The following is a 16732-nucleotide window of genomic DNA, read 5'->3' as shown; positions in this document are numbered from 1 at the left end:
TTTGAAACCCTACCCCACCCCCCAGGGATAAAGTCCTGAAGCTTTTGGTCGAGATACTGAGTGGGCAGCCCAAGGAGAACGTGGTCAGCACCCTGCGTCTCACCCGCGCCCTCATGGTCAAGTACGAGTGGAGGGTCTCCTTTGCCACTGAAGGTGGCGTCAAAGCTATCCTCTCCTGTATGCAGGAATACCCCACTGTCCCACAGGTCCAGCAAGTCGCTCTGGCTGTGAGTTCTCAATCACTTTTTCTTTTTTTTAACTCACGTTTTATTGTCTAGCTAGTTTTATAATGAAAGAGCACATGTTTCCTTATAGTTTTAGGGGACGACAAGTCATGGCAACACTGCAGCTGTGAAGTTATCTATCATATTTCTGTCCACACTTACTGTGTGTTGGTTTCTTCCCCTCCCTAGACTCTGATGGTTATCACAGGTGCCAGTAAGCATGATCTGGGCAGTATGAGCAGCTGTTATCTTCCTCTCTCTGAGTCTGGCACACCCATGATGCTCGGTGTCTTTGCCAGTATTGGCTCTGCCACCGCCGAGGGCTCCAAGGGACTGCTGGCTGCAATCCCCGCCGGCATTGAACTGATGCTCAACACACCTAGGTATGTCTTTTACACCCCGACTGGCTCTCAAAGGGAATGGTAACATGCCCAACTCCACTGTTTCCTATGATGACACTGCTATGTCACAGTGGCGGCTAAGGGATATCTGCTCTCTCTCTCCTTCCAGGTGTATGTTATCGGTGAGGAATGGTCTGTTGGTGATCATCATGCTGATCTCTAGTAGTAAGAGCCTGGCGGAACAGCTGGTGGCCTGTGATGTCAGCGCTGTGCTCAAGAAGTGCCTCGCAGCCTCGCGGCCAGTGAACATGCTGGCCATCATTGCCCTCAACCACATTTCCATGGTCCACAAGCTGGAGAAAAAAGGTTCGATTTCACTGCTCGTCTGAACACACTCCTTCCGGTCATGTGTAGGGGTTCCTAGCTAGCTAGTTGCACATATGCTTTTTCTGCCATGCCTCTTGCATTCCTATAATAGATCCTTCTTCCCACAATAAACGATAAAGAACAGTTTATTGTCCTCTTCTTGTGGGCCTATGTCCTAATGGGGACTAAGAAGATTAAGTAAATCAATTATGTTCTGGATATTTTTCCAGAGTCAAAGGATGAGTTGGACTTCAAGGACACAGAGCTGAAGATGCTGGTGGTGAGCCTGAAGGAGATGACGGCAACCAAGGAGGTGATCCTGACGCTGGAGCAGCTGCTGTGTGACGACGCCTCCCAGCTAGAGGAGGAGCGCAACCAGGTGACCCGCAGCCGAGAGACCTATCAGGACCTGGTGCGCCTCATGGACCAGCACCGAGCTGACCGGGCCGCGCAGCTCTCCATCCTCAGGTGAGACTGAGGGGCTTGTTGTGCTGCCTACCAACAGGGTTTAGTTGTTGGAATGTCATGTCAGTGCCTAGATCATGTCATCAGTGTACTGTGTAATGAACCTCCAAAGGGTGTATGTATGCACTGCATGTATTTTATTTTCAATGGTGCCCTGAGAATAACTAATTTAACAAGAACATTTGTATATTCTCTCCTGTAGAATATTGAACAAGTTCTTGGACAATTACCTGGAGGATCTGCTTCCATGGCATGAGAGCATAGAACCATGCTTGTCTTCTATGACCGCATTCATCAATGACCGTGAGGTAGGAAAGATCCTCCATAACTATAAACCCAAAGGCGCGTAGTTATAATTCTCTATGTTTCTATTTTAGATACGTATTCAATTAATGGTTATGTAATTAACACAAGGTTGTTTCGTCTAGGTGGTCCAGCTGCTCATCCGCTTCCTGTATCGCCTGGCCTCTGTGAACAAAGACTATGCCGTGGTGATGTGTCGTTTGGGCACGAAGGACGCCCTGGGCAAGGCGCTAGACAAGCACAGTATCAACCTGCTGTTGGTCACAGAGCTGCGGGACTTGATCACAGACTGTGAGAAGTACGCCAGTCTCTACAAGAAAATGACCACCAGCGTTCTGGCTGGTTGCATACAGGTTTAATACAAATTCTACTATCTTACCTATTCAGTCAGTTACAAGACTAGGTTTTTATATTATAAAATTCTAAATTTTTATATAATTTTTTTTACTTGTGGGTCTTTGAAATGTTCCTTCAATAGTGGGTGCCACATTTGTCTTGCAAGTGTCATGCTACTATGTTGCTAATAGCTCATTTGTAATCTCTGCTGTCCTTTCTAACCAAATACAGATGGTTTTGGGCCAAATAGAGGAGCATCGGCGAAGCCACCAACCAATTAACATCCCCTTCTTTGACATCTTTCTGCGCAATCTGTGCCAAGGTGTGTTTAAAAAATATATATATATCTCTATCTTACTTTTAACTCAAATTACAAGTGAATACTAGCCTTGTATGGAAATGGTGCCAAAATAAATAATGTTACTTTTTTTTTTCATAAAATCAAGAAATGAGTACTGGTAGATTTATTTACTTTAACCAAACATCCTTTGAAGTTTTTATTTAGCCTCTGAAAGTTAAAGTACAACTTGTCTTAAACTGTCATTCTTTGTCTATGACCATTTAACAGGATCTAGTGTGGAACTCAAGGAGGACAAGTGTTGGGAGAAAGTGGAGGTTTCCTCTAATCACCATCGAGCCAACAAGCTCACTGACAAGAACCCTAAAACGTACTGGGAGTCCAATGGCTGCACAGGTTCCCATTTTATCAACATCTACATGCACAAGGGGGTGGTGATTAGGTACGTCCACACATCACTTTGGCCATACAGAGGGTTTAGAATGTTGGCATTTTTAATCTTGATGTATGCAAATTGCACTTTTTTTTTTAAAGACAATTGAAAATGAAGCACACCTGTGTTGCCCACTTTTACCTTGCCTGTATACTGAAACTTTTGTTATTGCCTTGTTCATGTGTCTGGATTTTTATGCTAGACTGCATGCTCTCAAACAACTGTGGTTACCTCAATGACATTGATATTTGTACTTTTAAACTTTATTTTTTATTTTTTACTCTTAACTACTTACTGTAAGTAAATGTTCTCCTTTTCTTGATTAACTCAGGCAATTGGCAGTGCTTGTGGCCAGTGAAGACTCCAGCTATATGCCTGCCCGCATGGTAGTACTTGGAGGAGATGACCCCACAAACATCAACACAGAGCTGAACACAGTAAGTAGCTGTATAAGCAGACCGGAGTAGGAAACTTTCGGAAATAGGTTACATTTACCATCTCGTCTTTAAGGTTTAAGCCCCTCACCCACCCAACTCTTTGTTTTTACAGGTCAATGTGCCTCCTTCAGCCAATCGCATTGTGTTGCTGGAGAACATGACCCGCTTCTGGTCCATTGTGCAGATCAGGATCAAGCGGTGTCAGCAGGTGGGGTGTGGAATCATGAAAATTTGAATTTCAGTTTTCTTCCTGAATTGACATGGTACTAATCCCAACTCTGGTCAGCAGGGAGTCTCCTTTTTAAATTTTGAACCTGCTCTTCCCACCAGGGTGGCATTGACACAAGGGTCCACGGCTTTGAGGTGCTGGGACCCAAGCCCACCTTCTGGCCCGTGTTCAAGGAGCAGCTCTGCTGTCGCACCTACCTCTTCTACACCACTAAGGCCCACACCTGGTGCCAGGAGATCCTGGAGGACAAGGCCCAGCTGCTGCAGCTCTTCAACAAGTAAGCCTGTCTCTACTATACACGGTACTGCAAATTACACGGACCCCCTGACTGTGCTAACCTGGCCTGGTGTGTGTCTGCAGACTGAACAGCGCTCTGCGACACGAGCAGATGTTTGCTGATCGTTTCCTGCCTGATGCCGAGGCAGCGGAGGCTCTGGGACGTACCTGCTGGGAGGCCCTCATCACCCCCATCGTACAGAGCATCACCATCTCGGGTAACTTTTGGAGTCTGTCTCACTCTGTCCCTCTCGCGCACACACTTCCTGCACTTCAGCTAGCTTCTATCAGTCATACATTACAAATAACTTGCTTCTCTTCTCCACTCCCAACAGAGACCCAAGTCCTCAGTCCCCTCTCCTGGCTGCTCAGTGAGTACCTTGACAACGCAGAGTCAGCCAGGCGCTGCAAGAGCCGGGCCGCCATCTTCAACTCCCGCGTCCGTCGCCTCACCCACCTACTGGTTCATGTGGATACCAGCAGAGTGGACACAGAGGAGCTCAAGCCGCCCATCAAGTGCAGTGAGTAATCCTGTAACGCTATACCTTACCACGCATTTGCTTCTGATAAACACTCAAGGCTGCTATGGGTCTTTTCTCTGTCCAGCTTCTCAACCTTCAGAATAGTGAACTGACAATTATTGCCCCTGGAAATGGGTGCTGGGAATTGCCAATCAAAATGAGCTGAGAATACGTCTTAGTAGACTAGATTTTGCATGGTAGTATAAAATTTGGAAATGCGAGTGTATTGATACTTTACTTATAATATTTGGTAGACACCACTCATCAAGTCTTCCGTATTTCAAGGTATTTCTTTTGTTTTCAGAAGGTATCAACCGAAGCAAAGATTTAAAGAGTAAGTAACAGTTTAGAGGCTAATGTACTGCATTTCGTTTTAAGTTATTCTTCCAGCTCAATGGCACCCCCATTTAAAACAAATATTTTTTATATATTTTTTTTATATATAACTAATGACTGCAACATTCCGCTTTCCTCCCACACGCAACCCTCCAGTTTCAGTTGAAAATGATCAGGACTATGTGTTTGATTTTTATTTATTTTTTTGGCTGCAGATTGTTTTTACCCTGATTTTTATCTCAAACCTTTTGTTTAGAAGGTAACTGAATTGTCATTTACTTTCAGATGGAAAAGAGGGAAAGAACAAAGATGCAGCCGCTGTCTCCTCTTCCTCCTCCTCCAACTCTGTCAAGCCGAAGATGAAGAACACCAGCAGTATTGCAGGGATAGCACTGTGTTGGCAGGGCGTTGTACAGAGACAGGTAAGCCACTCCTTTATCTCTAAAACCTTTGGCAGGATTTCAAAGTTGGAACTCCTAGATAAATAATAACTTTGGAGTGATGACATAACACATGTTTAACAGGTTAAGAAGTTTTTGGACTCTACGTGCAGCCTGCCAGACTTTGTGGAGCGCTACAGGAACATGTACCTCCGTCTGAAGAATGCCATGGAGGAGCTGTTTGGCCAACAGACAGCATTTGTGCTGGCTCTCCGCCACGGCTTCTCTGCTGCTCTCCTACAGCTCTCCATCCTCACTGCCATGCACGTGAGTTATACTAGACGACCTATACTCAATACTACTTGGGTCATATTAGGGCATGCAACAGAAAACACAGTTCTTCCCCGTTCCAGTCATTTTTCTTCTGTTTGGTGCCTAATGAACGTGACCCGGCAGTGCACCGTTAACACATCTATTCTCCAGATCACTGCTCTTTGTGTAGGTTGAATTCTCCATCTCTGTTTGCAGGTGAGCGAGCGGTTTGCCCAGTACATCGACTTGATGATCCAAGAGAGTGGAGTGGACTCTGGCAACGTGGAGACTCTTAACCAGTTGCAGCAATTCCTAGAACCCATGCTCTTCCTCTCCGGCCTGGAGCTGGCCAACACCTTTGAGCACTTTTACAGGTAAGGCCATATTTCTATCCCTGTAGTTGGTAAGGTCCGCCTAACACCATTTATCATTCTGAAAAGGACCATATTGTACCCGAGTCTCAATCCATCTCGTTTCCTCCTCCACAGGTACTACCTGGGTGACAGGCTGCTAGGCCAGGGCAAGGTGTGGCTGGAGAGTGCTGTCATAATGCAGATAGGCACCTGCTTTCCCAACCGCTTCCCCCAGCAGATGCTGAAGAACCTGAGTGAGTCTGAGGAGCTGCAGCAGGAGTTCCACCTCTACCGCCTCCAGCAGCTGGACAAGACCCTTCAGGATGTCGATGAGGAGGTGAGCAGAGGATGAGAACTACTATTGTATCAGGCCCTGCAATGTTTTTCCTTTAAAAAAGAAAATATAGATATATAGCTGATGCTCGTTTCCAAAGCAGCATACACATGTTACGACGTGATATGGGCTCCTGGGAATCCAACCTATAACAAACTATTTGTCCTTTGCTGTGCTACAGATGATGGATGATCAGCCATCGGAGCCTGAGGAGGAGAGTGAGGTGAAGGTGCTGATCCTGTCTCCTCGCTGCTGGGCTGTCTCCTCCCCCTGCTACATGGACAACCACAGCAGATACTTCCCCAAGCAGCTCTGCACCTACCTGGCAGAGTTTACGGACTTCTACTCTAACAGTCAGTCCCATTCGGTTATCTCTTTTCAAAAAGTTTGTATGCTATAATTTGTTTGCCTCCTTTTGATGTATTTTATTATTTCTCATATGTGACTGACCACCTCGATTCGGTGTTACGTAGCAACATTTTAAATTGTGTTTTTTACATTGGATAAAAGACTCTGCTAGAAAATGTTATCATACACTACAGTTGACTAACAATGGGAAAGTAATTCTGCTTTAAAAGTTAACTTTTTAACCCCAGTTTTGAGAACATGGCCCTTGGCTGTTTTGGTACACCTACTGGAGAGCTCTTTGTCTACACCCATTCATCATCGTTCCCACCCTCTTAAGCCTTAGCCCTACCCTTCTCTTTAAGGTTCGACATGTGAGACCAACCAAATATTTCAAGTCTAGGTGTAAAAAGTAGTATCCTTGGCCTATATCCTAATCTGACTTTGGTGTAGGTCATGTTCTTCACATTAGCGTCCCTGGTAAACACACACTATCAAATAACATCCAAGTTATGATATGAACATTTTGTGCAACTTCCAGCGTGTGTTTACTGTGAACACTGAGGCTGTACCTGCTTTAAGTTTTAACCAGTGGCCTACATCAAAAACGGAGAAAATGCATCCCGTAACATTTTAAGATTGAAATTAGAGGTTGACCGATTAATCAGAAGGGCCGATTTCAAGCTTTCATAACAATCAGTATTTTTGGACACTGATTTTCCGGTTACTAGTCCAACGCTCTAACCACCTGCCTTACATTGCACTCCACGAAGAGCCTGTGTGGCAGGCTGACTACCTGTTATGTGAGGACAGCAAGAAGCCAAGGTAAGTTGCTAGCTAGCATTAAACTTATAAAAAAAACAATCGATCTTCACATAATCACTAGTTAACTACACATGGTTAATGATATTACTAGTTTATCTAGCGTGTCCTGCGTTGCATATAATCGACGTGGTGCCTGTTAAATTATCATCGAATCACAGCCTACTTCGCCAAACCGGTGGTGATTTAGCACTGTCGTTGCACCAAACCTAACCATAAATATCAATGCCTATCTTTAAAATCAATATACAAGTATATATTTTTAAACCTGCTTATTAGTTAATATTGCCTGCGAACATGAATTTCTTATAATTAGGGAAATTAGACTTAGGGATGCCACCCGTTAGATAAAATACTGAACGGTTCCGTATTTCACTGAAAGAATAAACGTTTTGTTTTCGAAATGATCGTTTCTGGATTCGACCATATTAATGACCAAATGCTCTGTGTTATAATTAAGTCTGATTTGATAGAGCAGTCTGACTGAGCGATGGTAAGCATTCATTCAAACCGTACTTTTGTGTTTTGCCAGCAGCTCTTTGCAATGCTTCAAGCAATGGGCTGTTTATGACTTCAAGCCTATCAACTCCTAAAATTAGGCTGGTTTAACCGATGTGAAATGGCTAGCTAGTTAGCGGGGTGTGCGCTAATAGCGTTTCATTCGGTGACATCACTCGCTCTGAGACTTGGAGTAGTTCTTCCCCTTGCTCTGCAAGGGTTGTGGCTTTTGTGGAGCGATTGGTAACGATGCTTCAAGGGTGGCTGTTGTCGATGTGTTCCTGGTTCGAGCCCAGGTAGGGGCGAGGAGAGGGTCGGAAGCAATACCGTCACACTGGCAATACTAAAGTGCCTATAAGAACATCCAATAGTCAAAGGTATATGAAATACAAATGGTATAGAGAGAAATAGTCCTATAATAACTACAACCTAAAACTTCTTTACCTGGGAATATTGAAGATTCATGTTAAAAGGAACCACCAGCTTTCATATGTTCTCATGTTCTGAGCAAGGAACTCAAACGTTAGCTTTCTTACATGGAACATATTCCACTTTTACTTTCTTCTCCAACACTTTGTTTTTGCATTATTTAAACCAAATTGAACAAGTTTCATTATTTATTTGAGGCTAAATTGATTTCATTGATGTATTATATTAAGTTAAAATAAGTGTTCATTCAGTATTGTTGTAATTGTCATTATTACAAATACATTTTAAAAATCGGCCGATTTAATCGGTATTGGCTGTTCCGGCCCTCCAATAATCGGTATCGGTGTTGAAAAATCATACTCGGTCGACCTGTAGTCATAGCTGTAGTATGAATCTGCAGGTAGCTAAAGCTAACCAACTAGCTATGTTCAATGTTAGCTAGTTAACATATTAGGCTATAACTAGCAATGCAAATAGATTTCTGATTCCAATAATATTACTACACAGATCATACATGATTTGTGTAATATTATTGCCAGTTTGCCAGCAAACGGTACGCTTTAACTTGGAATGAAAATTACTTTCTCACAAAATTAGACACTTGTATCTGAAAATGTTGCTAGTCTTACCCGTCCGTATACATGGTTGAACGCATCATAGCAGACGGGCACCATTTGAACTCCATTTTGTTTGTAGCCACATTGTTTGGCCAGAGTTGTCAAGTCACTCCCGTTCACAATTACCGTGGCGTGTGCAGAAAGTAGCCCATCACTTTTTCCAACTTATCTGTCGAAAGTGCCTGCTAAATTCAGGGCATCAATGCTGTTGAGAAAGTAGCAAAACTTTTGTAGTTCTCGATGGCTAGCGTTATATCTTTAAAATAAATTGCACGGTAGAAAGAACACATACTGAGCTGCTCACGTTATAGACAGAAGCATGCCAAATGGCAGAGCCATCCAAACTCATCTCCCGGCATGTCCAGCCCATCCATTATCTCAGAGACATGTGCCTAGTTTCCTGAAACGAGCCAAAATCTCATCAGAACCAGTCCGTTACAATGGCATCTTTCAGAACGAAAGTGCTCGAGGCTAAACGTTGAGTGATGTGTGTTTGTCTGCAGGCCAGTGCATGTACAATCTGACCCACAGTAAGCCCCGGCGTCTACAGTGGACCTGGCTGGGCCATGCAGAGCTGCGCTACGGCACCTGCACTCTCTACGTCTCCACCCTGCAGATGTACATCCTCCTGCAGTTCAACCACCAAGCGGTAACTAGATGACCGGGGGGATACAGTGCAATGCACTATGGGGAGTTGAAGTAATACATTTTCTCCTTTGACAATGGACTGTTGTCTCTGATACTACCGCCTGTTGTATTTTATTTCAGGATGTATCTGTGGAGGCTCTTCAGCAGGCCACAGGCCTCTCCCCGACAATGCTGGCCCATGCTCTGTCTCCCCTCACAGCAGGGAAGGGCATTCTCACCCAAGACAGCCCTGACAACAATCTTGTGAAGGGTGAGCTCCTGCTCTGTGTCTTCCCCTGGCTAGCTCTTTCTCTCTGAGCCTTTCACAAATATTCTATGGAGCTACTGTTGATCCCTGTAATCCATCAGATTTTGTGACATTGCATTTACATTTTTACTGACAGACCTCATCTCCTGCATTGTTCCCCAGTTAGATTTTATTTTAGTGACCATTTTGAAATTACTGTTGGCATTTGTCGGTGGAGTTGCACTGAATGTATAGTTTTGTTCTCTGCTCATAGGAGTCCTGAGATTGAACAAAAAAGCTCTGTCTCAGAGTTTGGAAAGCCACAGCTATTGCTACCTGCTGCCCAAGCAGACCTACCTGAATGTGGATGAGGATGCTGCCCGCTCGCTGGAGAGGAAGAGGAACTTTATCTACTGCCTCATCATCCAGATCATGAAGGCTGAGAAAGAGATGCACATAGACAACCTGGTGTTCAGAGTAAGGCCATGTTTCCTCCCCATGTCCTCTTTCATGTGTGACCAATTGAGATCCTCAACTGAACCTATGTAGTGGTAGTATAGACGTCCATCCCTCCGTGGTTCAGGACCAGCTTTATTTGATGGGCCAGATACTAGCAGCTGGTGTCTTATGTACTACTTTTCTCACTTGTCCTCCCCTAGGTGTTGGACACGTGTCAGAAGCGGGAGGTGACTCGTTCCCCGGGCTCAGTTCGTTTCAGCTGCAGCACTACGGACGTGCTGTCCTGCGTCATGCATGTCATCAGCAAGGGCTACATCAGGCGCAACGAGGACAGCCCCCACATTGTGGAGTTCCTGCCTGAGGACCCCTCCACTCCCCAGAAGGGCCAAGCGCATTTCTCCTTCAGCAAGGCTGAGCTGAAGAATAACCCCAGCAGCAGCAACGCTGACATCAGGTGTGCGGACTGGCCTTGACCAGTGGGGGGAAAGAATTTTAATGTGGATGGCTGGTGTGACCTCTGGGGAGATTCTGTATCTCGGGGCTAGTTTGGTTTTTGAATTGTAGGGAAGGAGAGTAGACTAGATTAACAGGCCTTTTCGATTTATGTCCCACTGCCTTAGGCATCGGATAAATGCTTTAATAAATAACCAATTGGGTTGAGGTCTTCAGTCCTGTTACAGCACGTATTTGTGACATATATGTTCTCGTTCTGTCCTACTTAAGCTTTTAAATGCACTTTGACCTTAACTGTGGCTGCATGGCAATGCCCACCAATGTCAGTAATTTCATATTCAGGATGACCACTGATGCTGTTCATCTAAGCCATTACTTTCCAAGAAACCCATGGCTCTACTCAAACGATAAATGCAACATAAAAAATAATCTAGGCTCTTATACAGTATGTTCAGGAACAGGCAAAATATGCCAGTGAATGTTTTATTATAAATAAAGAAAATTGATCAACTTTGAACCATGTTTGTTGTTTTCTTTGTGTTTATAATGAAATAGTCTAGAAATGTTGTGTGGGGTGAGATTTTCTAACGAAGATTCCAAAATCAGTCACGCTGTCATTAAAATCACACTTACTACTAACCTGATGACTTAAGTTTTGCTTGTCTATAAGGATGTTATGGTTACTCACTAAGTAACACATGCTTGTTCTCTTAGAGCATTTCCAATGTAATCATACTAAACTCTGACACCCTCACTTTTAATAAGTTAAGATTTCCATAGTTGTAAGTACCCTTGTGACCCACTGTGTCTCCTCCTGCAGCCTGGAAGGCATCATTGCAGCCCCTCCGAGTGCAGAAGATGGAGTCCTGGAGGCTGTCCTATTGTCCATGGGCCGGACCATGAACCAGGAGGAAGTCCGGCAGCTGATGCAGCGCACCGTCCAGCAGGTCTCTGGCACTCTGAGTTTGGACCTGGACCGGGCTGAGCATCTGTTGGTCCACTGCAAGTGGAACATGGATGTGCTGATCCAGCGTTACACAGATGACCCAGACTCCCTGGTTTTGGCTGCCGGGCTAAAGGGCCTGAACCCCCAGCCACCCCCTAGCCCCGTGGCCAGCTGCCCCGTGTGCCTCATCTCCCAAACAGGGGAGGCAGAGCCTGCCCCCACCCTCTGCTGCATGCACTACTGCTGCCGGGTCAGTCACCTTACACATTTTTCTACCCCTTTTCAGACTTTTACATTTAAAAAAAATCTTGCATGGATACTTTAATTCTAAAGTCTAAGCTGTTGGGGAGCGAGGGTTCTACACTGACATGGAATTGTTTTAAGATGGTCATACTATAGATAATTTAGCTATTTGATTCTGAATTTCAGTACCCCTTCAGGAATAAAATATTTATTTGATAAAATATTGAATTTGTTAGTTACTACTATAGCCTAGAGAAACGCATTGAATAACACATTCATAAATGGTAAAAAAGACCGTCAAAAACCCAATCATAAGGAACCAGATTTAAGTGTTTGTCTTATCTAGAAGATATAAGAAAGCTCAGGAAATATATATTTTTTTACACATTTAACTCCTTATTTTTGGAGGGGTTAGGCATAAAACTACCTTCAAACTTCCGTTATTTAAATATTTTTTTTAAATAAACGGTACCGGTTACCTTCAGATGAGTCCTGTGACCCTTTCTGTAGTGGGTCACATTAGTTTGTAGCCGGCTGTTTGGACACTACAAACAGAAATTTGCATGTCAACGGTACCGACTTCAGACGAGTCCTCTGACACTTGTGGGGGTCGGTGACCACTATTGTGTACGTGAAAGTCTCCCCCTTTCCATAGTGGTCATAAGAGTTTGTATGTCAAACCGTTGGGACGCTACAGATGTTACGTGAGAATTAACTCTAGGGGGTTAAGGATGAAGGACGCTGTACATACTGAGTAGTAACATCTTCTCCTAATTCATGTGTACAGTTTGTCAAAGGACTCATTTGATTATTTACGGTGCCTTCGGAAAGTATTCAGACCCTTTGACTTTTCACATTTTGTTACGTTATAGACGTATTCTATAATTGATTAAATTGTTTTTTTTGTCCTCATCAATCTACACAAAGACAAAGCAAAAATAGGTTTTAACCAATTGTTTTTGCAAATTTATAAAAAATAAAAACTCACATTTACTTAAGTATTCAGACCTTTTACTCAGTACTTTGTTGAAGCACCTTTGGCAGCGATTACAGCCTTGAGTGTTCTTGGGTAGGACGCTACAAGCTTGGCACACCTATATTTGGGGAGTTTCTCCTATTCCTCTCAAGCTCTGTCAGGTTGGATGGGGAATGTTGCTGCACAGCTCTTTTCAGGTCTCTCCAGAGATGTTTGATTGCGTTCAAGTCCGGGCTCTGGCTGGGCCACTCAAGAACATTCAGAGACTTGTCCTGAAGCCACTCCTGTGTTGTCTTGGCTGTGTGCGTAGGGTCGTTGTCCTGTTGGAAGGTAAACCTTCGCCCCAGTCTGAGGTCCTGAGCACTCTGGAGCAGGTTTTCATCAAGGATCTTTGCTCCGTTCATCTTTCCCTCAATCCTGACTAGTCTCCCAATGCCTGCTGCTGAAAAAACATCCCCACAGCATGATGCTGCCACCACCATGCTTCATCGTAGGGATGGTGCCAGGTTTCCTCCAGATGTGACGCTTGGCATTCAGGACAAATAGTTAAATCTTGTTTTCATCAGACCAGAGAATATTACTTCTCATGGTCTGAGTAATTAGGTGGATTTTGACAAACTCCAAGTGGGCTGTCATGTGCCTTTTTACTGAGGAGTGGCTTCCATCTGGCCACTCTACCATAAAGGCCTAATTGGTGGAGTGCTGTAGAGATGGTTGTCCTTCTGGAAGGTTCTCTCATTGCCACAGAGGAACTCTGGAGCGCTGTCAGAGTGACCATCAGGTTCTTGGTCACCTCCCTGACCAAAGCCCCTCTCCCCCGATTTCTCAGTTTAGTCGGGCAGACAGCTCTAGAAAGAGACTTTCTGGATCCAAACTTCCATTTAAGAATGATGGGGACATTCAGTGCTGCAGAAATGTTTAACCCTTCGCCAGAACTGTGCCCCGACACAATCCTGTCTCAGCCCTACGGACAATTCCTTCGACCACATGGCTTGGATTTTGCTTTGACATGCAATGTCAACTGTGGGACCTTATATTGACAGGTGTGTGTGCCTTTCTAAATCATGACCAATCAATTGAATTTACCACAGGTGTAGTCAAGTTGTAGAAACATCCCAAGGATGATCAATGGAAACAGGATGCACCTGTGCTCAATTTTGATTATCATAGCAAAGGGTATGAATACTTATGTAAAGGTATTTTTGTTCTTAATAAATTAGCAAAATTACTAAACCTGTTTTTGCTTTGTCATTATGGGATGTGTGTAGATTGCTTAGGAAATTTGTTTTATTTAATACATTATAGAAGGCTTTAACTTAGCAAAATGTGTAAAAAGTTGAGGTCTGAATACTTTCCGAAGGCCCTGTATATTTCCTTCCTACAGTCTTGCTGGCAAGAGTACCTTACGGCCAGGATTGAGCAGAACCTGGTGATGAACTGCAACTGTCCAATCACTGACTGCCGTGCGCAACCTACTTCTCAGTTCTTCTTCAACATCCTGACCGACAAAGACACCATTGCCAAGGTCTGTCCCCCACACAACTCAATGAGAGACACTTATTTTAACCCAAAATGTTATGTCACATTAGTCTAGTTGTCATATGAAGTGCTGGCTCAGTTTAGCATGGACATTTCTGTCAAGTTTTACAATGTTTGTTTGCGTCTCGTGAGTTGAAAACAGCAGTACCTATCCTTTCGCTGAGCCCCTCCGCTCTTGTCCTCCGTTTCTCCTCCAGTATGAGAACGCGCTCCTCCGGGGCTACGTGGAGTGCTGCTCCAACTTGACCTGGTGCACCAACCCCCTGGGCTGTGACCAGATCTTGTGCAAGGAGAACATCGGCAGCATGGGAACCTGCTCAAAGTGCTGCTGGTCCTCCTGCTTTAGCTGCAACTTCCCAGAGGTTAGCACTGAACTGTCATACAGTACACAGCTTCATGTCTTCATTCTCATTTGTGTGTTAGGGCTTTAGTAAACATTTTTTGGGTTGATTTGTAATATTTTTACTTTAATGGTATTGAATCAGAAATCCATATTTGTATGGTTAGTGATCAAACTTGGTGTAGGGTAAATCTATCGATACATATTTTTCCAGACACTCAAGCAAGCACAGAGTACAGCTTAACCTCCATCTCCCCCAGGCTCATTACCCAGCCAGCTGCAGTCACATGTCCCAGTGGATGGACGATGGTGGCTACTACGAGGGTATGACCATGGAAGCCCAAAGTAAGCACCTTGCCAAACTCATCTCCAAACGCTGCCCCAGCTGCCAGGCCCAGATAGAGAAGAACGAAGGCTGCCTTCAGTAAGTGTAAAGCTACTGGGCCCGTTTTAATCCTCAGCCCTGTTCTGGTGATTTTTTTTTCTCCATCAAACCATTTCAAGGTTTACCAGAAGTATGTTGTAGGGATTTATAGGCTCCACTGTTACGACCACTCCATTTGTTTTTCTTCCAGTATGACCTGTGCCAAATGTAACCATGGATTTTGCTGGAGGTGTCTCAAGCCATGGAAACCAACCCACAAAGATTACTACAATTGCTCAGCTATGGTGAGTCCATATGACTTGATTCAATTAAGTTTGCGCTTCATAAGATTTAGTCCAAATGCAAAGGGTTTCCATGAATTGCGGAGTATTTTCCCCTTTGGTATGTGATATGATCATCCATGTCCAATCCTACATACTTTAACTTCTCTAGGATCCTGGCAAACATCCAGTGAAAATGCAGAGTGCCAAATTCTAATAAATTACTATAAAATTAAACTTGTGAAATCACACAAGCAATACACCAAATTAAAGCTACACTTGTTGTGAATCCAGCCAACATGTCAGATTTTAAAAAGGCTTTACGGCGAAAGCATACGATGCTGTTTGCTGAGGTGCTATACTCAGATAATAAACACAGACAATCATATTTTAACCCACCATGCGCGACACAAAACGCAGAAATAAAGATATATTTTAAACCTTACCTTTGAAGATCTTCCTCTGTTGGCACTCCAATGTGTCCCATAAACATCACAAATGGTCCTTTTTGTTTGATTAATTCCTTTGATATATATATCCAAAATATCAATTTATTTGGCACGTTTGATTCAGAAAAACACCGGTTCCAACATGTGCGACATGACTACAAAATATCTCAAAAGTTACCTGTAATCTTTGTCCAAACATTTCAAACAACTTTCCTGATACAAATTTAGGTATTTTTTTTATGTAAATAATCAATAAAATTTAAGATGGAAAAAACAGCGTTCAATACCGGAGGAAAAAAAGTGGACCGTGCTTTTCCGGTCACGCGCCTCAAAGAGTACAATTCCCTCTACACTCTTTCTTAACAGTGCTGCTTCATTTCTCAAAGAAAAAACCTCAACCAATTTCTAAAGACTGTTGACATCCAGTGGAAGCAATAGGAACTGCAAGCCTGCCCCTTAGAATTCTGGAATCCCAATGAAAACTCATTGAAAGGAGTGACCTCAACAACAAAACAAAAAATATCTGAATGGTTTGTCCTTGGTATCGCCTGCCAAATATGTTTTGTTATACTCAGACATCATTCAAACAGTTTTAGAAACTTCAGTGTTTTCTATCCAAATCTACTAATAATATGCATATCATAGTTTCTGGGCCTGAGTAGCAGGCAGTTTACTTTGGACATGCTTTTCATCCGGACGTGAAAATACTGCCCCCTATCCCAATTAAGTTAATACAAAACTAAGTAATAAACAAAAGCTCTGATTTCCAATGCAGTGATATTTTTTTGGTCTGTCTGCAGGTGAGTAAAGCAGCAAGGCAGGAAAAGAAGTTCCAAGACTACAACGAGAGATGCACTTTCCACAACCAGGCCAAGGACTTCGCCATCAATCTGGAGAGCAAAGTCTCCTCCATCAATGAAGCCCTCCAAATGAAGTCATTGACATTTGTTATTGATGCCTGCAAAGTACTTGCTCAAGCTCGCAAGGTAAGAGGAAGTAAACTAATAGGAAAATAACCAACTAATCTGTTGCGACATTGAAGCAATACAGTGTCTCTTGTGTTAAAGAGCATTTTGGAAAAATCTACCAGCATGTGATTTCACATACAAGCCGGGGTGAAGGTAGGGTACTGCGTCCTGGGAAAATAAATAGT

At 43.6% G+C, this 16732-nt stretch overlaps 1 protein-coding gene across 4 annotated transcripts in view; it reads left to right on the top strand.

Moving 5' to 3' along the window:
- Positions 1-16732, top strand: part of LOC112253529 (cullin-9) — a 34834-nt gene that overhangs the window by 15176 nt on the left and 2926 nt on the right. For 2 of the 4 annotated variants that reach the window (XM_024425477.2, XM_042323287.1), the window contains exons 9-37: positions 26-227; positions 414-607; positions 735-931; positions 1162-1399; positions 1599-1704; positions 1825-2052; positions 2267-2357; positions 2604-2775; positions 3098-3203; positions 3316-3411; positions 3534-3709; positions 3793-3926; positions 4044-4229; positions 4534-4563; positions 4851-4987; positions 5090-5272; positions 5474-5631; positions 5746-5947; positions 6126-6297; positions 9159-9304; positions 9424-9553; positions 9804-10006; positions 10189-10442; positions 11262-11637; positions 13991-14131; positions 14343-14507; positions 14746-14909; positions 15061-15154; positions 16380-16565. In XM_024425477.2, the coding sequence (XP_024281245.1) occupies positions 26-227; positions 414-607; positions 735-931; positions 1162-1399; positions 1599-1704; positions 1825-2052; positions 2267-2357; positions 2604-2775; positions 3098-3203; positions 3316-3411; positions 3534-3709; positions 3793-3926; positions 4044-4229; positions 4534-4563; positions 4851-4987; positions 5090-5272; positions 5474-5631; positions 5746-5947; positions 6126-6297; positions 9159-9304; positions 9424-9553; positions 9804-10006; positions 10189-10442; positions 11262-11637; positions 13991-14131; positions 14343-14507; positions 14746-14909; positions 15061-15154; positions 16380-16565 (4867 nt within the window). The remainder of the gene's footprint in view (positions 1-25; positions 228-413; positions 608-734; positions 932-1161; positions 1400-1598; positions 1705-1824; positions 2053-2266; positions 2358-2603; positions 2776-3097; positions 3204-3315; positions 3412-3533; positions 3710-3792; positions 3927-4043; positions 4230-4533; positions 4564-4850; positions 4988-5089; positions 5273-5473; positions 5632-5745; positions 5948-6125; positions 6298-9158; positions 9305-9423; positions 9554-9803; positions 10007-10188; positions 10443-11261; positions 11638-13990; positions 14132-14342; positions 14508-14745; positions 14910-15060; positions 15155-16379; positions 16566-16732) is intronic. The other 2 variants (XM_024425485.2, XM_024425493.2) reach the window with 2 other exon arrangements.

This window comes from Oncorhynchus tshawytscha, linkage group LG01 (assembly GCF_018296145.1).
Source record: "Oncorhynchus tshawytscha isolate Ot180627B linkage group LG01, Otsh_v2.0, whole genome shotgun sequence".
Lineage (NCBI taxonomy): Eukaryota > Metazoa > Chordata > Actinopteri > Salmoniformes > Salmonidae > Oncorhynchus > Oncorhynchus tshawytscha.
Note: the sequence above shows the minus strand (reverse complement) of the source record. Positions and strands in the feature narration are given on the sequence as shown.